We start from the raw sequence: 24,123 nt of genomic DNA, 5'->3' as shown, positions 1-24,123 counted from the left end.
TCCCAGTCTGATGCGAAGTTTTTGTCTGCCAAGAAGGTTCAACTCGAAGTCCCTACGCTGCAGGGTGAAAAATCTTTATGGAATCCGTTCGCTATACTGTGCCCAAGCCTTTTTTCCTTTATTTCTTTCCACCAATTCAAATACCAGAAGGTATGCAGGAGAAATTCTGTGAAGCTGGGAATTAAGAGATACGGAAGTAAAGTTGTGAGGTCGACTCGTGAGTGACTGGTCGCAATCGATAGAGCGTTTGCTCGTTAAGAACAAAGGTTCAGGATTCAAGTCGTGGTACGGCGCACAGCTTTCAACTCCCAGGAAGTTTTTCCTCGAGGTTAATGTCAAGACGAAACTTTCTGTGTCACTTTTGCCCAATGCGCTGGTGCTTTGACTTAGTGAAAGAGCACACTTCAGCCTTTCCCGACTGTTTTTGTCGCACTGTTGTAAAAAACTTGTACTTTAAAACATCTTTGTAGCTCGCATCTGATACCGTAGTGCCATTTCGACTACAATTAATTAGGAATACGGCATCGACGTCTCAAAACATAAAAATGGTTCAAATGGCTCTGAGCACTATGGGACTTAACATCTATGGTCATCAGTCCCCTAGAACTTAGAACTACTTAAACCTAACTAACCTAAGGACATCACACAACACTCAGCCATCACGAGGCAGAGAAAATCCCTGACCCCGCCGGGAATCGAACCCGGGAACCCGGGCGCGGGAAGCGAGAACGCTACCACACGACCACGAGCTACGGGCTCTCAAAACATAGTCACCATGAATTTTACAGCACTGCCTCTTATTCGAAATATGTTGAGGGCGGTAAGTTCGTGAACTTCCAATGAGATAACTGGAGCTTCCTTTAAAGACTGAGAAAAAAAAGAAAAAAATAGGTTCCCTGTCATATTTACTGTAATAACTGTTGATAAGAACGCCCCCTTGATGCTCCCATCACGTGACAGGGTCGCCTAGCGTAATGCCGCGTCCGCACCCTTAAGGTCGCCCGCCAGCATCCGTGGCGCTCACCTGCAGAACGCTTTCCACACTGTTACGTCAACATGCGGGGTAGTGTGCACAGATACCACGTATTTCCAACTGTGGAGGAAATATCTACCACATTCAATCGTCGATGTTGCAAAGCAAATCGTGTGATCATGTTTTGGCAATGCCTACAAGGGGGTGGGATTAGAGGTATCCAGTGGTGAGCACAGCATGAGTATAGTTGAACTGCTTAGTCGACGAGTAACCCACAAGTGTGCCAGTGGTTCTGAAACAAAGCAGAGCAATGGCAACGATAACCAAAGCAGACATTGCATTATATCTACAGCAACAAGTGCCGAAGTTGACATTTCGTCAGAAAGGAACCCAAGGAATTTCGCAGAGTGGCAGATGAAATATTAGCGTTTCTGCAAAATGAGTCAGTGGAATGTGTGGTACTCGACTGTGCGGACAATGTTCATGGGGAGTACAATGAGGACGATACGTGCGTAATAAGTGAAAGTGATACTGCAACAGGTCTCGAACCACGTAGTTCACCATCCCTTTTGGACAGGGAGCCACAAATCACGTCTGCAGTGAAACGTAGAACATGACTGTCACTGTAGAGGGAGCGGGCACTAAACATAATTACTTACACGGAAGCTCATCAACAGCATAGTATAAAAAAATTATGAACAGATTTCGAATAAGTCTGCAGCACTAATACCTTGTAATGCGTAAGAAAAACTACCGAAATTCAGTGGGTGGTACGAGGCAACGATTGTTTGGGTTAATCGTCACACAACTGTGTGACCTCTTTTGTTCTGTCACACTCACGAATTTCAGTGTCACACCGCGTAAGTTTACTAAACGAACGACTACTCGCCGTTCTTGTTACGAAAACGACTATCAAAATAATTCTCTCTCTCTCTTCGCAGTCATTGTGTGTTGCACAACACTGCCATCTGTGTCACACATACACAAATAATGCCAGTGTGTTTTAAGCAAAATTCCATATTTTTAGATACTTCTTGTTCTGAGAAAGAGAATCAGAAACCTTAGGAACTGGACGCACATTGTGTCCGCGATGGTTGGAATGAGGCAGATCAGCAATCATTTCATTAACATGCTGTAGGGACAGTAAGAGGAGTAAATGACTTAGCACCGATGCACGTGGAACACAAAATACGAGGGGCATTCAGAAAGTAAGCTCCGATCGGTCGCGAAATGGAAACGACTATGAAAATCCGATAAAGCTTTGCACAGATGTGTTGGGTAGTGTCTCTAGTATAACCCCAGTTAGCATCACGTCGCTCTTCTCATTTCTGAGCTCGCAGTGAGTGCGTAAAGATGTCTAGAAAATAGTGTCTGCCGCCAAGTACGAGGGCCTGGTGAGAAATTTCGCCTGAAGCTATGCAGCTAACATTACATAACTGTCGTGCTGTTTCGTCTTCACGACAATTCTCAGCCGCATTCTGCAGGGGCAATGAAGATGCTCCTGCATCGTTTTCAAATGGAAATGTTAGATTACCCACAATACAGTCCGCAATTGTCTCCCCCTGAGTTTCATCTCTGGTCACATGAACCGCTGTCTTTGAAGACAACATTTTGACACAGACAACGAGGTGTAGGCCAGCGTGGAGAATTGGCGGAAAGCACTGGCGGCTGCCTTCTATGATGAGGCTATTGAAAAGTTGGTACAACGCTATGACAAAAGTCTAAGTCAGAACGGCGACTACGTAGAGAAGTAGCTGAAAGGTGTAGCTAATTGTTACAAGTAAAACATTTCTGATGTTCACTGTGGTTTCAATTTGGCAATCAATCGGAGCTTACTTTCTGAACAGGCCTCGTATCTACTGTGTCCAGACTAAGCGCCTGCAACTCTCGCTTCCCGTGAAGCAGACCGGTACAGCGGGTCCCGGACCTGGCCGGTCGTCCCGGAAACATAGACGCTTCCCAGAGACCACCAGGAGGCGTTCACGGCGCCGCAAGAGGTCGCTACAGCCGCGGACTTCTTTCCTTCCGCTCGACACGTGACTGCAAATAGAGGCAGCCATATCCATGCGCCGAGCAGTATTTAGGCTGGCGCAGGAGCCTGAAGAGGTCTCCCCCATCTGCTCCTCTTCCTCGAACATATCCGCATCCTCTACACCTCCCGCCGCCTTGAACCCCCACACCCTCTGGTTGCTCCTCTCCTCTCCCATCCCCGCCCCCTGCCACGTCTTCACTCTTGTATCCCCCCTACCCTCCATCTCTACACCCTACATCTCCTTTCCCAAGGTGGCTTCCATCAACTCCCACTCCCGGGTGGTGCTCTCTCTCCCTCCATTTATCCCTCCTATCAACTCTGATCCTCACCCCCCTCCTTTCCTCCGTCCTTTCCCTTGGCTCCCTCTTCCTCCCCCCTTCCATCCTGTGTTTTCTCCCCGCCTACCCTCTCCCTGTCTCCTTTTTCACCCCCCCCCCCCCCCCCGAGTACTTCTGTACTCCCCTCCTCTGCCTTCCCCACTCCCTGGCACGTCTGCTCAGCACCCCTCACCCCTCTTATGGATCCTCCTCTTTCATTGGCTCCTTTCTCCCCTCCCACTTCACTTTTCTTCTCCTTCCCCCCCTTTTTTTCCCGTCATCTGACCAGTTTCCCCCACCTGCTCTCGGGTGTGGTATGTCATATTTGTGCCAACTTTTTAGTGCAGTGTTTCAGTGAGTGTTCAGTGTTGTGCGTCTTTCCACAGTGTTGCGAACAGAAATCATGCTGTCGCTGGGTGTACATTTTATATCTCTTGCAAACAGAACCCAGACTGTCGCCATGTTTTTTAATTGTCTGTCTATTATTTTTCTGCTTCCTGTGTATTTTATTAGCATCATCAACCCTTTGTTTTATGTTTTAAGCTCCAGCATTTTCTGCCATTTTACCTGTAGGTCACACGATTTTATCGCCAACTGTTATTATTTTTTCTTATCTTCATCTTTTTCAAACAAATTCTGTAGGCTGAAGAGCGGCGTAATAAGCTGCTGCCAGCCCACCCCCTTTAGGGGGAATCGAAACTCAATAAAGGAAAAAAAAAGCCTGAAGAGTTCCTTTTGTATTCCCCTCCTCTGCCTTCCCCACTCCCTGTCGCGTCTGTCCAGCACCCCCCACCCCTCTTATGGGTCCGAATCCTCCATCGGCTCCTTTCCCGCCTCCCTCCCTTCGCTTTTCCTCTTCTTGCCCCCCTTTTTAATTTCCCATGATCTGTCCAGTTTCCCCCCACCTGCTCTCGGCTGTGGTATGTCACATTTGCCAACTTTTTAGTGCAGTGTTCCAGTGACTGTTCAGTGTTGTGTCTTTCTAGTGTTGCGAACAGAAACCATGCTGTCGCTAGGTGTGAATTTTACGTCTTTTGCGAACAGAAACCCGACTGTCGCCGTGGTTTTTTTAAAATTGTCTGTCTATTGTTTTACCTGTCTGTTTCGTATGTATTTTATTAGCATCATCATCTCTTTGTTCTTTGTTTTAAGTTCCACGATTTTTTTTTCGCCATGTTACTCTTTAAGTCTCCGATTTTATCACCTGTTTTTATTATTTATTCTCTTCATCTTTCTAACAAATTCTGTGGGCTGAAGAGAGGCATACTAAGCTGCTGCCAGCCCGCCCCCTTTGGGGGGAATTGAAATTCAATAAAGAAAAAAGAAAAAAAACCTGAAGAGGTAGTTCACGCCGAGCGAGCCCAATGGTATCATCGTAGCCACCGCGTCATCATCCACCGCCGCTAGCGTACCGGAGCCATCCTCGCAGAGCCTCTATTCGTCCTCGGACTCACGAAACGCCCAGGGCTCGGTTTGGTGAAGTTGTACGGTTACTACAGACAGTTTATGTTCGGAAGCATCTCTGATTTAGTTATTGGTAGGCTTGGAGGATTAGTCCTACCTCACGAATATTGTTTGTAAATTTTGAAGAAAGACTTCAGTTTAAATAAAAACGCTAAAACTCACACTCTGAGATTTTCCTATCCGCGGACGGCGGATGTATTAATATCACTACACTGAAATCACCCACATAACTACAAGGTGATGATAAAAATACTTTTCTAGGGATATGTGTATGTAGGTAGAAGAGGTCACGGTGTGCCTTACCAGCAGGTGTGGCGTGACGTGTACGGCGAGCGGCGCGGTGACCTGCAGCGAGGCGTGCACCCGCTGCTCCCCGAAGGCGTTGTGCACGCGACACTCCCACCTGCCGGCGTCCTCCGGCCGCGCCCCCAGGATGTGCAGCGCCTCCTGCGAGGCCCACACGCGCCCAGAAGAAGCCACCGGCGTCCCGGACTCGTACCACCACCTGCAACAAGCACCGCCGCAGCTGTAATCGCCAGTTGTGAAGGCCGTGATGTAGGCGACGCTGCATCCGAGAGTGGACGCAACGAAATTCAGACATTCTTGCAGGAACTGTTTCACGCAGAACACTGTGGGGGGCTCACACGTTATCAGCTTACAGGGCAAGCGTAAGGTAACAGTCAAATCGTAACTGCGTATGAGCGTAGTGTATCGATCGTATTCGGTCGAAAAAAGTGAGTTACAGCAGAGCCAGCTGCAAGCGAGCGAGAGTGTTATGAACTGTAAAAGCAAAATGAACCGTAACTTTACTTTCAAAATCTTTTCTTAAAGAATTTACTTTATTTACTCGCGATTCACCAACAACATTTACACATTTAATCACACTAGGTGAGCGTGGAAGTAGTTACCAAGAAGTAACTGATGGAAAAGTCACGACCTCTGAAAAACTACACTGGTGCAAATCTGCAACACATCAGATTACTTTAAACTAAAGATTTTAACAACTCACACAAACGCATTAACTATGCGCCCTGTAAGACGGATGAAAATGGTAGAAACACTCATACTAAGAAATTATTTGCCAACAAAAGTGCAATTTGTTTTTAAAAGGGCTCTTACGGTGGAAGGGTGGCAACTTCATAAAAATGACTATTTAAATAAAACCCATGAAATTCAGACTTACATAAAATGTACAACATGCTCTACATTACACATATATCGCCTCGCAAGGTGATAGGCAAGAAGAAAACATATTTCAGGAATTTGGCCTTTATCTTAATTCTATAAATTCGTTAACACCGAATCCGACAAACATGAGAGAGGCAGCCATTAACGTAAGGCAGATTGACGGGGGGGGGGGGGGGGGGGGGGTTACTAAACAACCCGAACCGCAGATTGCTCTAAACCTCCCCAATTCCACAAGGGAAAAACGGACCACCCAATTCACAAATAACCACCTTCCCGCAGGTGGGCAAACGGAGAAGAATGGTGTGATGACCTCAAAACAAAGCGGCTGGTGACCTCACCAAGAAAACAAATAGAATTTAACAAGTAAATGAAACAACATATTTTCAACCACTTAACTTCTAATAAACTGCGATTTCTGGCGAAGACCTGGCGCAGCACCCCGAACGCTCTCCCGAACCGTCCGCTGCCAGCCGCTTCAACGGACGCAGGAAGGCGCGCCGATCTCCCGTCTCACGGCGTTGCAGCTCCCCCCGGCCAGTCCGATATCGTGGTTTCGCTCCTGTTGCTCGTGTGAACCGCGAAGCCACTACCCCTTTCTATACGGCGCTGCCCACTGGACTCAGGTGGGGATCTCACATGCGCCGATTCTCAGGCCTCAGTGCGCGACCAACCAACCGACCGATCCAACCGCCAATGACCGTTGCCCGAGCAACTCGAGCAGACTGGCGGCCTAACGCGCAGACTCAGATGCAGGAACTAAACCCCGACCGGGCGACCACTAGCTGAGTTCTGTTACTGGCGGAGTGGCAAGACTCTCATTTTCTGGCCTTAAAGTTGATCCAAAGGACAGACATACTAGCACTCCAACGACAGACAGACTAACTGCCGCACAAATGCGAACGAGAGACAGACTAGCAACTGGTGACGAGAGACTGACCTAGCCTCTCATTCCAACTGACACCGCCGAGTTTTTTTTTTTTTTTTTCTTTATTGAATTTCAATTCCCCCCGAAGGGGGCGGGCTGGCAGCAGCTTACTACGCCGCTCTTCAGCCTACAGAATGTGTGTTAAAAAGATTAAGATAATAAAAATAACAGTTGGCGATAAAATCGGTGACTTAAAGGTAAAATGGCAGAAAATTCAAGAACTTAAAACATAAAACACAGGGTTGATGATGCTAAGAAAATACACAAGAAGCAGAAAAATAACAGACAGACAGTTAAAAAAACACGGCGACAGTCTGGTTTCTGTTCGCAAGGTATAAAATGTACACCCAGCGACAGCATGATTTCTGTTCGCAACACTGTGGAAAGACGCACAACACTGAACACTCAAACACGGCACTAAAAAGTTGGCACAAATATGACATACCACAGCCGAGAGCAGGTGGGGGGGAAACTGGACAGATGATGGAGAAATAAAAAAGGGGGGAAAGAGAGGAAAAGTGAAGAGTGGGAGGGGGGAAAGAAGCCAATGGAGAATGAGGACCCATAAGAGGGGTGGGGGGTGCTGAGTAGACGTGCCAGGGACTGGGGAAGGCAGAGGAGGGGAATGCAAAAGGACTCGGGGGGTGGGGGGGGGAGAAGGGACATAGGGGGAGGTTGGGCGGGGAGAAAACACAGGATGGAAGGGGGGAGGAAGAGGGAGCCCAGGGAAAGGACGGAGGAAAGGAGGGGGGTGAGGATCAGAGTTGATAGGAGGAATAATGGAGGGAGAGAGGGCATCTTCCGGGAGGGGGAACCGCCGAGCTGATAGCGCCCATTAAATGCACGTGAACAGGCAACCTTTCCGCTTTCCCACCAGAGGGAGACACCAAAAGCTGTGATTACCACAGCGGCGCCACCGCCAGAAATGTAGGGCGACTGCTTCACACAACGCGCTGCGGCGCGCTCTTCAAAACAGCAATTTTTTTACCACGGTTCACAAAACATAGTCGACTGGCGTTGTGAAGCGGAGCCAGCTGGGCATGGTATAGCAACAGCTAACGCTGCAATATGCTAGCGGAAGGACGGAAACCTTCCTCACTTGCCACCATGGAAGTGTTCAGAATACCTGCCTAAAGCCCTAAGCGAGCATAAATCGGAGCATATAAATACTCAGCCATTCATGTACCAAATCATTCTCGCTTCATTATCATAGCCTACACCACAAACCTGTGACATCCGTTGTAACATCCCGGAATGCAGTGCAGGGTCTGCTGTTTCATCACGAGGCAGGGCAGCCTACCCTGCGTCACAAGAGAGCTGCCCACATGCTGGAGGGAGTCCACGGCCATCGTCAGCCACGCCGCCATGCTGTCATCATGGTCACGGCCGGAAACATACCTGACAGGTGTATTCGAGCGCTGTCAGGAATGCTGGACGTCTATTATTTTGCATGAGAGGCAACTGGACGCCTCCACCAAGCTCTTTATGATGTACTACAGCGCAGGGCCGGAATAAAGAAATTGAGAACAAATCGACTGACGTTCTGACGCCTCATTTCACTCTCTGCAGCTGACAGTCCAAGGGTCATTTAATATGAGGTATTCCACCATCTCCCACGCCCGGGTTCCCGGGTTCGATTCCCGGCGGGGTCAGGGATTTTCTCTGCCTCGTGATGGCTGGGTGTTGTGTGCTGCCCTTAGGTTAGTTAGGTTTACGTAGTTCTAAGTTCTAGGGGACTGATGACCATAGATGTTAAGTCCCATAGTGCTCAGAGCCATTTGAACCATTTTTTTATTCCACCATCTTCTGAACATGCAGCTGGTACAATATTACGTCTTCTTCCGACATTTCGACTGACAACAATGCAGCCATCTTCAAGGTGACTTCAAAATCTTGACTTATAACTAAGGAGAAAATGAGTGTGCATTAGAGATATGGCAGATGGCAATAAAAGAATTAGTCATAGATGAAATTTTACACTTCTAAGTGTCAACCATAGTAAGCACCGGTCATAAAATACACAATGCCTACGAATTAGCTGGCCCCTGTGGCCGAGCGGTTCTAAGCGCTTCAGTCCGGTATCGCACCGCTGCCACGGTCGCAGGTTCGAATCCTGCCTCTTGCATGGATGTGTGTGATGTCCTTAGGTTATTTAGGTTTAATTAGCTCTAAGTCTAGGGGACTGATGACCTCAGATGTTAAGTCCCGTAGTGCTTAGAGCCATTTGAACTATTTGAACCTACGAATTATGTCGCCAATTGTTAAAACTGATGCCTTGTGTCAGAATGACAGGCAGCAAGGGCACAGAACAATAATTCCTCTGAGTGAACAGACATGAAATGAACAGTTTTCATGATTTGTTGAGCTGGAAACCGTCGTCTCGGTTGAGTTTAATTATTAATTACGTGATTCGTAAGCACCGTGGATATGCTGACTGGGTGCTTGCTATGGTTTATTGTAAGATGCAAGAAGTTTTATCTGTGACTGATGCTCTAGTTGCCGACTGCATGTATCTCAGACGCATGTGCATGCAACATTGTGTCAAGACGTTTTAATTCTGCATCTACTTAAGTTGAAGATGACTTTACTGTTATCAGCCAAAATACAGCAAGAGGAAATAATACTGTGTCGCATGCAGACGCGAAATATGGTGGAATACTCTGTGCTCGTGACAGTCTTGCAGCGTTTTTGATGGAGAAAAAAATGTAGCTGATTAGATAGCTGCAGATTGTTGACTGCCGCGTTGTGATGTTTCTAATGACACCAGAGAATAGATTTATTTCACTGTTCGGTTTACTTTAGAGATTTGCGTGTTATCATACATTTTTACCTGCTAAAATACAGCTACAGGTGTGAAACGACAATTTTATTATACGAAAAATCTAAACAACAAGTGAAAACAACAACCATGGATATTAATATAAAAATTATAGCAATTAGAAAGTCAAGAACGATGAAGTTGTATATATGGTTCTCGGGCGAGACGTCGGATGTCATAGTGAAAACTCCACAATATTTCGTCAGCGCAACTGGCCGACATCTTCAGGTGCGACGGAACACACTGCTAAGGCAGGACCAGGGCTCCCCATTTACGCCAGTTTTAGGCAGGAAGTGCGCATGCGTGGAGGCGCCAAATTCGATGGCCAATAGCGACGATATCAACTGATAGCTGGAAGGACAGTAACGCCACCTACAGGATGGAGAACCAAATACTTCGGCGCACGCGCGGAGGCTGCCGCCGCTGCTCTGCGCTGCCATCGGCAGCCCCAGCGACCTCTGTCGGAAGCCGCAAGCAATACTGCGCGTCCACGTAGGCGCCTTGATTATCCTCGCGTTGTCAACAGAATATTTATGTTGCTGGCGAATCGTCGTCCGTCTTATGACCAATAGTATTCCTCTCTGCTCGAAGCGACTTCAATATGGCCAGTGCTGGATCCCATGCTGAACTAAGCTGAAAGCCCATGTCTCTGTTTACAAGATTCGTCGAGCTACGTATTTCCACTGCTTCCTTAATAACACTGTCCCAGTACGAACTCGTCGAGGCAAGAATTTTTCTGTGTAGGTAATTCATAGAATGGCCTGTACTGAGACAATGCTCGGCCACTGCAGACTTTTCTGGTTGCTCCAGACGAGTGTAGCGTCGGTGTTCAGTGCATCTCTCTTCTACAGTGCGACAAGTTTGTCCGATGTACGACATACCACAGCTACAAGGAATCTCGTAAACACCGGTTCGTCTTAGGCCAAGGCTGTCCTTAGATGAGCCCAAGAGAACTCTGAGTTTTGCCGGCGGACGAAAAACACAAAAATAGGGAGACTATTGAAGAGGCATAAAGTTAAATGTGTTTTTCGTCCGCCGGAAAAACTCAGAGCTCTCTTGGGCTCATCTAAGGACAGCCTTGGCCTAAGAAGATGTCGGCCAGTTGCGCTGACGAAATATTGTGGAGTTTTCACTATGACATCCGACGTCTCGTCCGAGAACCATATATACAACATATCCGTCGGGAAAGCCTCAAACAACACAAACGATGAAGTGTTTCCAAAAATCATGTCTCTGTACGAAGTTGCTTTATTGGCAATACCTATTTCAAGTCAGTATTGACACATCTTCAGGTTTATAATGGTTACATTTACATACCATTATAAAAGGGTAGTTGCGAATGAAGCACTTTCATATAGCTATACGGCTTTTGGAAACACCTCATCATCCTTAACTTTCCAATTGTCATAATTTTTATGATAATTTGAATGGTTATTGAGTATTGTTATTGTTATTCGTAATGTCTCTGAGCTGTATTCTCCCTCCCAAGAAAGTTGTTTGCAAAACAACAGGTACTTTGGGAATTTTGAGTGAAAACACCGACGGGAAGAGAAGACCAGATGGCATGGGTATCATGAGCAGATGCCATGAAGTCGCAGACAAACTGGGAAGAGGGCTTGCGGATGACCCAGTCGGTTATCTGCTTAGCGGGGTGTCGGGACTCTAACAAGATGGCACGTAGCCGGGGTAACGTGCTCACCCTAGCCTCTACATTTTCTCACCACTTCAGATATCTACGAGGGTGAGTCAAATGAAAACCTTAAATATTTTTTTAAATATTATTTATTGTGCAGGAGTGGTATAAAGCTGTATCACTTTTCAACGTAATCTCCCCCACACTGAATGCAAGTCCTTCAGCTCTTACAAAGTGCATAAATTCCTTTAGAAAAAAATTCTTTTGGTAGTGCGCGCAACCACTCATGCACCGCGTGGCGTACTTCTTCATCTTCATTCTTCATGCTGCAATGTCATTCAGTGTCACTCGACGGTTTCCGTTCACTATGGCTTCAACTGCTGCAATGTTCTGTGGAGTCACAACTCGTTGTGCCTGACCTGGACGAGGAGCATCTTCCACTGAAGTCACACTATTTGCGAACTTCCTACTCCATTCGTAGACTTGCAGCTGTGACAAACATGCATCACCGTACTGAACCTTCATTCGTCGATGAATTTCAATAGGTTTCACACCTTCACTACGCAAAAACTGAATAACAGAACGCTGTTCTTCCCTGGTGCAAGTCGCAAGTGGGGTCGACATCTTTATACTGATACTGTGATGGTATGTGTGCATCTGCACTATGCTGCCACCTACAGGCCATTCTGCACGCTGCTTGTAGCACGCTTACCAACTTACAGGATAACGGCACAAAATTTTGATTTGTTATTACAAGTTTAAGGTTTTCATTTGACTCACTCTCGTATATCTACCTCTACCCCTGTACATATTCTCTGCAAGCTGCAAAAGGTGCATGGCGGAGGGTACCTTGTAGCACTACTAGTCAATCCCTTTCCTGTTCACTCGCAAATGGAATAAAGGGGAAAAAAGCGACTATCTACATGTCACTGCACGAGCCCTAATTTCTCTTATCTTCACGATCCTTACGGAGGATGTATGTTGGCGGAAACAGAATCGTTCTGCAGTCAGCCAAAAACACCTGTTCTCTAAGTTTTCTCGTTAGTGTTTTGCCTAAGAAACGTCTCCTTCCCTCCAAGTATTCCCATTTGAGTTCTCGAAGCATCTCCGTAATACTCGCATCTTGTCCGAACCTAACGTTAACATATCTAGCAGCACGTCTTTGCATTGCTTCGATATCTTCTTTTAACCCGACCTGGTGGGTTTCCGAAAGACTCTAGGAGTATTTAAGAACGAGTTGCACTGATGTTGCAGACGCGGTCTCCTTTACAGTTGAACCACACTTTCTTAAAATTCTCCCAATAAACCAAATCGACTATTCGCCTTTCCTACTACCTTACCTGTATGTGTTTGTTCCATTTCATATCGCTTTGCCTTACGTCACGATATTTAATCGACGTAAGCAGCAAACCACTAATAGCGTTGATATGCCCCTTACTCCGGTCAAGTCACCAGATGTAAGCCTACCATTAATCAGTTTTATTTGGAAGAAAAGTAATAACTTCACAGATTTGGTATTAATAACTGACTTCTGAAGAAAACGAAACACAAAAAACGTTTAATGACTGACTGAATGTTCAAATAATTGAATTACGAAAGTTACAGTCAGAGGCCGAGTCCCTGTGAATGAAGTTTGTTATAATGGCATTAAAGTCCAATTTTTTGAACTGTGGGAGATATAGCAAAAACAAAATGGCAAGTCCTCTCCACTTAGCGGCGTCTCATTGGCGAAGTCCTACTTCACAGTAACTGCGATGTATGGACGAGCTGCTGCTGGCAGCACGTAGTCCAGGCGAGGTCTCCCCAAAGCCAACGCGGTGCGGGCGTAAACAGCCGTCTCACAGAGTCATACTTCTGTCTGATTGGTTCAAACTTAGTTTCGGTGAAAGCAGGGAATAGCAACGCCTGCGCACATGTCTTGGCCCGGCCTCTAGTGTCGTTGTCCGTTGAACCGCTGGTGAGCTCGCCGAGTTCAATTTGCGCCATAAGCGGACTGGAGTGCGGTCGCCGTGCAATGCGTAATGCTTGTCCTGAAGAGCTTTCAGAATGCTAAATCTTAAATGATTGCATTGGCGCCTCTTGTACATGACGCCACAGCAACCGTATTTCAACATTACACGGTTAGGAGGATCTAAAGCCAGGAAGGGCCAGGGTGTGCTCAAAGACCAATTAATGCGCTAATCCCATTAGGTCGTTTTAGTACTCCTGATTAAGACCGATATCGACAGCAGCGACCTGTCATCGGAGATCCTAAGACTTTCCAGAAAATGTCACCGTGGCCGCCCATCAAATGATATGATGATGGCGGTGATGATGATGATAATATGGTGTTATGGGTGCGCGACAGCAAGAAAATGTTTTGAGATGACTATCGATAATATACAGTTCACAGGATATGAAACTTCAACTAACGTTCAAAACAGTAAAATTGTGACAGAACGTATGTACACACGTTGTCGCAGGTATAAAACTTTGGTTAAAAAAGAGAAAGTAATAGTGGATGGAATTAAAATAGCGTAGCAGATAGCTGCGGGTGGGAAACGATAAGCCACCAGTCTGTAACACATCAAAATATCTAGGCTAAAAGCTTCACAAAACTTTGAAACCCTAACGGCAGTGGTCTTGCCTTCAGCTAAAATAAAGCGACAGGATTCTCCATTCCGTAATGCTTGTCCTGAAGAGATTTCACTACGGTAAATCTTAAATGATTGCATTTTATATTCAGACAAAAGGAGCACTGGATATCATGAGCTGATCTTTCATCTATTTTAACAGATGCTAACGACAGTCTCGTCTTCAGCTAAAATAAGGCGACAGGGTCCTCCATAGCGTAATGCTTTTCCAGAAGAGATTTCAGTACGGTAAATTCATTGAACGCCTCTCGCATAGACCTCCTCACACTACATTTCGCTTCGCGTAATTTTTGTTTGTCTGCAAGGCTTTGGCTATGTTTATGTTTGCTGTGAAGCTCCCTTTGCTTCCGCACCAGTTTTCTAACTCGGTTGTTGTACCACGGTGGCTCTTTTCCATCTCTTACGATCTTGCTTGGCACATACTCATCTAACGCATATTGTACGATGGTTTTGAACTTTGTCCACTGATTCTCAACACTATCTGTACTTGAGACAAAACTTTTGTGTTGAGCCGTCAGGTACTCTGAAATCTGCTTTTTGTCACTTTTGCTAAACAGAAAAATCTTCCTACCTTTTTTAATATTTCTATTTACGGCTGAAATCATCGATGCAGTAACCGCTTTATGATCGCTGATTCTCTGTTCTGCGTTAACTGTTTCAAATAGTTCTGGTCTGTTTGTCACCAGAAGGTCTATGATGTTATCGCTAGGAGTAGGTTCTCTGTTTAACTGCTCAAGGTAGTTTTCAGATAATGCACTTAAAAAAAATTTACTGGAATCTTTGTCCCTGCCACTCGTTATAAACGTTTGACTCTCCCAGTCTGTATCTGGTAAATTAAAATCTCCACCCAGAACTATAACATGGTGGGGAAATCTACTCGAAATATTTTCCAAATTATCCTCCTGGTGCTCTGCCACAACAGCTGCTGAGCCAGGGGTCCTATAGAGACATTTAGTCACCATGTTTGAGCCTGCTTTAACCGTGACCTTCACACAAATTATTTCACATTTCGGATCTCCGTCAATTTCCTTCGATATTATTGCACCTTTTATGGCTATAAATACGCCGCCCCCTTCATTGTCCAGCCTGTCTCTGCGGTATACATTCCAATCTCAGTTTAGATTAGCGCGAGAGCTGCATAAAAACAGTATTCCGATTCATGATCACGACAACAGAATGGAAGATGCGAATGTCTTTCCGTGTACGTGGGAGTTTTGGTATCAGTTCGTAAAATGGCCGAAAAGTAAATATTGCTCTGTCTATAGCTAACGTAATGAGAAAATGCCTAGATAGTGTTGTTGTCTACTAATGTATCAAATTACGTTGTATTCCTGTTGATTCAGTTCTCTCCGGGTTTCCTAAGTTGTCAACGAGCATGGGGGGATATCTCCAACACTGTCAGTACCACTGATCGTTCCACCCTTTTTGTTACAACGGATCTAATTGTGTGGCTGTAATTGCGTCACCGTCCACAGGCTGTGACAGCGCGGCGAACGAATCGCTCGCGACGAGAGTTCCTGAGTTACGAACGACTGCCGGTATTAATGGCAGTGCTGTCTTTTACTGAGTACTACGACTTTTATCCATTTACGAGTTGAGCATTTATGTCGCTGATGGAAAGCACAGTTAGTGGGTGCATTAAAGAAATTAAGTTTGACGAACGCTTATCGGAGAGCGCGCCCCGGCGAATATTCTGCTTCCGTTCTGCAGCCGGCAATAAGCTGAAAGCGGCGCGTCCATTACGGGCGTGCATTACGTCGCTCCCGCCCGTAGCGGAATGCATTAAGGCCGGAGACCGTCACGTGACCTCAAGTGACGTGACGTCACTTGATGTAGCGGGCCAGCCTGTGTCACAGAATTCCTCAACAACGTGCACAACAATATTAGACCATAGATACAGATAGACCTTGCACGCTCATATCTCTGATTCGTCGAAGTTTGAAACCAACATCATAGTCACGTACTGGAGGGCGAAAAGCTATTTCTCTCGGTATTTCTCACCATGCGAAATATAGCAGACAGTTACAGATTTTCTCATTCGTAGCTGAAATCGAGTACTGATTTTAACAAATGAATTACTTGTTTTATTAGTATTACGCACGCAATTGTACAGTTAACCTAATTTCTCGGGAATTCCCAATATTAATGAGATGGCGATCGTTGAAATATTTGGCCCGGTGAAAAGGTTAAAAACAGTTTGATACGTTGTTTCGACAATGCTTTCTTTTTACGAGCAATACATTTCTTCAGTGAATTTCTGTATTTGTTACGCTTTGCAGTCATTAAACTCAATGCCTCAACAGGAATAGATGACAAAATATCATTTTGGCAGGAAGCGTTTACTAAAGTTAAAACCTTCTGGGTCGAAACGTCGTTTTTTTTCAAAGGAAATATGACGCGGCATAACAACTCAGAACATTTTAACTTCAGGAAGCATTTAATTTTCTGACGATTCTTCGACTACACTTTTAAAATTTTTTATTATGCTTTTATTAGAAATGACATCTGTTTCTGTAAGTAATGTCCAATTTTTACATCAAATAAGCGTTTAATTTTTATGACTTTAGCTTATTCAATTACAGATACCGAAACGATGTCAAGATAAGAAGCATAATATACTAGAAAGCGTTAATTACAAACTCTTGTATTGAGCTAGATATTAATATTCTGTCGTCTCAATATCTATGTCATACGTCAAATGTTACATCTGACGCTTAACTCGTTTTTACGAGGTAGACATAGACCTTTTCCGCAATTGGTAAACGGTCCATTTTAACACGGGTTATGTATCACGAAGCAAATACCGCTCGTACTGGCGGAATATTACGTGATACCACGTACTTTTACGTTTGTGACTATTACAGCGCCATCTATCACAAAGCGAAAAAAGTGGTCCAACTAAAACATTCATATTTCTTTACGTTCTACACGAATATGTAATAAAAGCCGGCCGGGGTGGCCGAGCGGTTCTAGGCACTACAGTCTGTAACCGCGCGACCGCTACGGTCGCAGGTTCGAATCCTGCCTCGGGCATGGATGTGTGTGACGTCGTTAGGTTGGTTAGGTTTAAGTAGTTCTAAGTTCTAGGGGACTGATGACTTCAGAAGTTAAGTCTCATAGTGTTCAGAGCCATTTGAACCATTTTTTGTAATAAAAATGGGGGTTCCTACTGGAGGATGATGACGTGCTTCAAGATGAGATGAAAGACAGTGTAAAAGCAAAATTTGATTCGAAACAATATACCCTGAGTGTGAAAGACGTTGGTCATAATGTTTGGGAGAGGTTTCGATTAGGGTCTGATGAGGATGTCGGCCACATGTAACGTGATAAGCGCTCTGTTCTCCAGTCTTACAGATCCGCCACCACGTATATGAAGGCATATGTGTGCAGAACACAACGAAGGGAAATTTTGAAGCACTATCAATTTCAGTGTAAACTAGAGTATAAACAGCTGCGTGGAAATGTGTGCCAGAGGTCTTCATCCATTTACATTAACATTACGTGTAGGATTTCAAGCTTTACATCATTAACTTGAAAACGTCAGTTCAGAACTGGGACGTGTGCACGTCTCCAACATTTTGATTCAATCTGTGTCAGCAGGACGAAACACTGAAAAACAAGTCGATGAAATAGGATCGAATATGACGCCCAGCATCATCCAGTGAAAAGATATGAATGCATGTAAATGTACAGCGGAAATATGGACCGATACATTTCGGAAGATGTGTTATCTTATTACTATGCACTTTGCTTATCAAAATTAGGCACTGCGAAATATGGTATTGGTGAAAACTCATTTTTCAAAGAAGAAAAAGTCTGTGAATACATGCAGGAAATATTCCAATTGTTAGAAATAAATTCCCGGTATTTTTCTAAGATTTAGCTTGTCTCTAACCAATGCGATAATATGCGAAAGTCATTGTAATCCTTGCAGCATCATTATCTATACATTACGCATGCTTTGAACAGTCGTAAAATAGACGTTGGATGACGGTTATTTTGTAAATGAGGTTAGAATGATTTATACCGCCACATAAAATGCCGCCAAAGAGTCTGTCTGTTCCAATCACGGAAATGCTTCCGGAGAGAGTCTTTCAAACACTAGTCGTCTACAACAAAAACAAGAACTTGTGACATTTATAGATCCATTCAAAGATGCAATACGAGTGCTGAAAGGCGAGAAGTTTCCGACAGTTCAGTTCTTTTTTTTTTGTTACTGGTGCACAAACTGCAAAGTCATTGAAATACAGTGTCTTAAGATAGAGAGGTACGTTTAAATTACTGCAGACCCAGTTTTATTGTTCAATGTGTGCTGTGTGTCTAGCAAATGAAAAGTGCGCTTAACTGTGTCACCGGTATTTTGGAAGTACATTACCACTGCGGTATTATCGTCTATTAACTCTAAATAGTGTGAGTGATGAATGTTAGCTGTCTTCGTCTCACACATGAGAAGGTTGTGGAACAGTAACAATTTCTGTGGTCGCCCTTCCGACTATTGAAAATGCCTGATTCTGACAGAAACGCGACTTTAAATATGTCAAATATGTGATTAGATATCAGTAACCGATAAGCTAGAACAATGTTATAACGCAGCAGCAAAATCATACTCCGTTTTGGTGATGTCTGTAAATATTTATTTGTGGCCGTTGAGAGAATGTCAGCCACACTTAGTAGCCAAAAAACTGAAGGTGCCGTTTTCAGTCTGACTAGCGTGTGGGCCACGTCATTCGAAGTCTAACGACGAGACTGAGTTGCATTTAACACGAGTGCATAGTGGTGACGCCGAACATCCGCTTGAGAGGTGAAAGCGCAACCGTAGTCTGTTTCCCAGGCTATCCGATTCACAGAGAAGAATGTTTTGGGTTGTATTGTCAAATGTAACCAAGGGAAGAAATTTCAGTGCGGTACGTGCCTCAGACGGACGAAGGAAATTTGATCCGAAACGAGTTGATTCGTTGCAGTTACGCCAACAGGGAATAATTTGTAGGCAATTTTGTTCCTGCTAGGTTTCTAATTTCCTAGGTGGTCAAGTAAATATTTATAGGTTTGAATGTACACTTAATGGTGCTATAAAAAACCAGCAATGTGATTGTTGTTGTTGTCGTGGTCTTCAGTCCTGAGACTGGTTTGATGCAGCTCTCCATGCTACTCTATCCTGTGCAAACTTCTTCATCTCACAGTAACTACTGCAACCCACATCCTTCTGAATCTGCTTAGTGTATTCATCTCTTGGTCTCCCTCTACGATTCTTAACTTCCATACTGCCCACCAATACTAAATTGGTGATCCCTTGATGACTCAGAACATGTCCAACCAACCGATCCCTTCTTCTAGTCAAGTTGTGCCACAAATTTCTCTTCTCTCCAATTCTATTTAATACCACCTCATTAGTTACGTGATCTACCCATCTAATCTTCAGCATTCTTCTGTAGCACCACATTTCGAAAGCTTCTATTCTCCTCTAGTCCAAACTATTTATCGTCTATGTTTCACTTCCATACATGGCTACACTCCATAGAAACACTTTCAGAAACGACTTCCTGACACTTAAATCTATACTCGACGTCAAGAAATTTCTCTTCTTCAGAAACGCATTCCTTGCCATTGCCACTCTACATTTTATATCCTCTCTACTTCGACCATCATCAGTTATTTTGCTCCCCAAATAACAAAACTCCTGTACTACTTTAAGTGTCTCATTTCCTCATCTAATTCCCTCAGCATCGGCCGACTGAATTCGACGACAGTCCATTATCCTCCTTTTGCTTTTGTTGATGTTCATCTTATATCCTCCTTTCAAGACACTGTCCATTCCGTTCAACTGCTCTTCCAAGTCATTTGCTGTCTCTGACAGAATTACAATGTCATCGGCGAACCTCAAAGTTTTTATTTCTTCTCCATGGATTTTAATACCTACTACGAATTTTTCTTTTGTTTCCTTTACTGCTTGCTCAATATACAGATTGAATAACATCGGGGAGAGGCTACAACCCTGTCTCACTCCCTTCCCAACCACTGCTTCCATTTCATGTCCCACGACTCTTGTAACTGCCGTATGGTTTCTGTACAAATTGTAAATAGCCTTTCGCTTCCTGTATTTTACTCCTGCCACCTTTAGAATTTCAAAGAGAGTATTCCAATCAACATTGTCAAAAGCTTTCTCTAAGTCTACAAATGGTAGAAACGTAAGTTTGCCTTTCCTTAATCTATTTTCTAAGATAAGTCGTAGGGTCAGTATTGCCTCACGTGTTCCGATATTTCTACGGAATCCAAACTGATCTTCCCCGAGGTTGGCTTCTACTAGTTTTTCCATACGACTGTGAAGAATTCACGTTAGTATTTTGCAGCCGTGACTTATTGAACTGATAGTTCGGTAATTTTCACATCTGTCAACACCTGCTTTCTTTGTGATTGGAATTATTATATTATTCTTGAAGTCTGAGGGTATTTCGCCTGTTTCATACATCTTTCTCACCAGATGGTAGAGTTTTGCCAGGACTGGCTCTTCCAAGGCTGTCAGTAATTCTAATGGAATGTTGTCAACTCCCAGGGCCTTGTTTCGACTCAGGTCTTCAGTGCTCTGTCAAACTCTTCACGCAGTATCATATCTCCCATTTCATCTTCATCTACATTCTCTTCCATTTCTATAATATTGTTCTCAAGAACATCGCCCTTGTATAGACCCTCTATATATTCCTTCCACCTTCCTGTTTTCCCTTCTTTGCTTAGAACTGGTTTCCCACATGAGATTTTGATATCGATAGAGGTGGCTCTCTTTTCTCCAAAGGTCTCTTTAACTTCCCTGCAGGCAGTATCTATCTTACCCCTAGTGAGATAAGCCTCTACATCCTTACATTTGTCCTCTAGCCATCCCTGCTTAGCCATTTTGTGCTTCCTGTCGATCTCATTTTTGAGACGTTAGTATTCCTTTTTGACTGCTTCATTTACTGCATTTTTGTATCTTCTCCTTTCATCAATTAAATTTAATATTTCTTCTGTTACCAAGGGATTTCTACTAGCCCTCGTCTTTTTACCTGTTTGATCCTCTGCTGCCTTCACTACTTCATCCCTCAAAGCTACCAATTCTTCTTCTACTGTGTTTCTTAGCCCCATTCGTGTCAATTGCTCCCTAATGCTCTTCCTGAAACTCTGTACAACCTCTGGTTTACTCAGTTTATTCAGGTCGCATCTCCTTAAATTCCCACCTTTTTGCAGTTTCTTCACTTTTAATCTACAATTAATGTGATTTATATGTCAAAAATCCGCCTCTGTTGCAAAATGTTACTGGTCTTTACCCAGGTTTCAGCTAGAGCAATCTAGCCTTCTTCAGAAGCATAAAATAAGCTAATATATGCCAGAATGTAGGCTAGATTGCTCTAGCTGAAACCTGGGTAAAGACCAGTAACATTTTGCAGCTGAGGCCGATTTTCGAGGTATTAATTCATCACAGTTGCTGACAGGGCTGCAACATGTTAAAAATTCTTACAGCAATGTGATTATTCATTACGAGACCGACAAAAGTTACATAGTGTTCCTGTGAATTTCCAAACTCTTTGCTACTTTTCGTTGACGTACAAAACAAGCTATATCTCCCTTACGGATCAGAATGACGTTGCTTTAGACATTACCGCATAGAAGTAAAAGTCTTAAGCATGACTGTACTGATGTGAGAGTGGGTTCATCAGCTGGAGGGAGTATATCAGAAGCGACACGAGCCTACAGACACACACAGCCGCTGCTACTACTGTAAGGCGGTCGCATCGGCTGCGCGGCAAGCCTGCCAGACCGGGCGGCCTCTATTCTCACCACGGCGAGATGCCTCGTGTGACCTCAGCCTGCCCGCTCCCAGCATTCGTACTCGGGAAAGCCGTGAGCTGCAACGAGTATGATCCAGCAAAACCAATGTTGTAATTACAACAAATTTTAAAATGTGCACATCGACAGCTAAATCCTTAATGTTTTTTTTGAGAACCAACTCCTGGAGCTCATTTAGGAGGGCCACTGAATTCATATAGTTCAATCTATTGCACTACGGATTCATTCCAGTATCTGCGTTCATGGGGTTCTGTCCTCCGGTCGGCTCAACCGCTGGAGATCGTCAAAGCGACCAGAAGGCTTGCTAGCTCAATTGGCGTCTTAGATTGTCATGTCGCCTCTGCGTTATTTCCAGACACTTGATATCACGAGCTGCGCGTATTTAAAGGTTTGTATAATATAGTAACTAATTTATTGATTTCTCCTGCATCCCCTGTGCTATTTTTCAAGACAAAGTAACGTATGAGTAAAGCACAAATGAAATAAAGCAGAAACAATTATCTTATCATCCTGACAATGCCTGGAACACATGAGAGTTCTGAAATGATGCAGCAGAATCATCATTGTCGTTTGCACTAGTCATGAAATAGTTCATATTGTTCTTCTCCAGAAATCCGGAAAATGTAATGTAATAGGCTCACGTGAACGCAAAATCGGAATGCATTTTCTTTTGCATTGCAGTGTTCTGACAAATGTATTTTTTGCAGTTTGATATCTTGTTAAGATAAAGATCACTGTGCCCTGCTGACTATTCGTCTAGATGGGAAGCTATTGCAAATGCCTTTAACAAAGCAAAACTTATTTGAAGTTAAAAAGTTGGGCATCTCACTGTGCTTACGGAATTTAATGAACAAGCCCGTATTTTACAGACACGCAGGCTTAATTTCTAGAACATTAGCTTTTAAAATAGAGAGTACTGTAGGAAAACGAATATTTCTGAACAAGCAATTTCGCGATTTCTGTGTCTTTCTGTGGCTTGGAATAACTCATAGGACGCTGGCTGCGTCTGTTCTGAGCCGTCGTATTCCTCCCGCCGCTGCCGTTCATAGCTGTTCTCCTTTCCAGAAGAGGCGCCGCATCTGGTGAGGCGTCTGCAGGCCAGCAATAAGCGGAGCACGGCGCCTTGTATTCCGCGGGCCTCCGTCCCCTTACCTCATCTCACCTCGCAGCCGGTCATTACGGGGCCGGCAGCGGGCAGTGGAGAAAGGGGAACTTGAGCCGCGCAGTGTGCACAGCCTGAGTGCGCCCGTTGCAAGTCAAAGGCGCGCCAGCGGGAAATCCCCGAGCAAGGCTGCCGACCGCGCCGCTTTTATTGCCCTACTCAAGTCTGTAAAAGTCCTGCCGCCGGCTGGGAGAGAGAGAGAGCTACGAGGGAGAAAGTGGTGGGAAATACAAGCAAAACTTGAGGGCAAGACTCGGTATTTACTCTGAACTTTCACAGTAAGATATCCCGAAGTTGTTTAATGCACTGAGCATTTGTTCTGCTTTGAGGTTTCGACTGCTAATATATTTTATCACTGTTTACTTTCTTGTAAGTTCCCTGTTGTTTTTGGAGGATGCTGGGCTAGTGAACTGCTTTTTTATGATGCTGATTAAGTATCTGACTGCAGCTATATTAAAGAAAAGAGAATCGCAAAAGTGGTCTTCGTTTATCATTGGCAAAGATTTTTAGCTAGCAAGAAGTAAATCAAGTTTCGCCTGATTCTGGTTTAATAGATGATAGCATCTATCAAATTTTTTGGTCACGGTTCATATTATTAACGTGCTGAAATTTATAATTCCTATTTAAATTTGTTCAAAGTCCTACTTGTCACATTGTTCAAATCGGATTTCTACTTTCACTCAAATCATTGTTCCGTGCTGTGTTGTCTGCCCAGATAGCTGAATGGTCAACGTGACGGACTGCCCTCCTAAGGGGCCCGGGTTCGATTCCCGGCTGGGTAGGGGGTTTTCTCCGGTCAGGGACTGGGAGTTGAGTTGTCTTCATCATCATTTCATCCCCATCCGCGCGCAGGTTGCCCAATGTCACGTCGAATGTAATAAGACCTGCACCAAGGCGGACGGACCTGCCCAGTAAGGGGCCTTCCGGCCAATGACGCCAAACGCTCATTTCCATTTCCGTGCTGTGTTTATATAAAGTCAGTGCTATTCAATATTACTATTATGTTCATTACTTCTGAATAAAGTATGGATTTTGACGATAGTACTGCAGTGCAAATGTACAAAATCTACAAAATTAGAACAGTAACTAACTGATGACATAAAGTAAAAAGAATCAAGGGAACAGTGATTAATACTGGAGAATATCCAAAGAGTGTTTTTTTT

The 24,123-nt window shown here is 44.4% G+C and overlaps 1 protein-coding gene across 1 annotated transcript in view; it reads right to left on the bottom strand.

The window, feature by feature from the left end:
* The window catches only part of LOC126456830 (Down syndrome cell adhesion molecule-like protein Dscam2), a 416,068-nt gene that overhangs the window by 277,332 nt on the left and 114,613 nt on the right, over positions 1-24,123 (bottom strand). The window contains exon 5 of the mRNA XM_050092636.1: positions 5,090-5,291. Coding sequence (XP_049948593.1) covers positions 5,090-5,291 — 202 coding nt within the window. The remainder of the gene's footprint in view (positions 1-5,089; positions 5,292-24,123) is intronic.

Source organism: Schistocerca serialis, chromosome 1, assembly GCF_023864345.2.
Source record: "Schistocerca serialis cubense isolate TAMUIC-IGC-003099 chromosome 1, iqSchSeri2.2, whole genome shotgun sequence".
NCBI lineage: Eukaryota > Metazoa > Arthropoda > Insecta > Orthoptera > Acrididae > Schistocerca > Schistocerca serialis.
The sequence above is the reverse complement of the archived record's forward strand: the minus strand, read 5'-3'. Positions and strand labels throughout refer to the sequence as shown.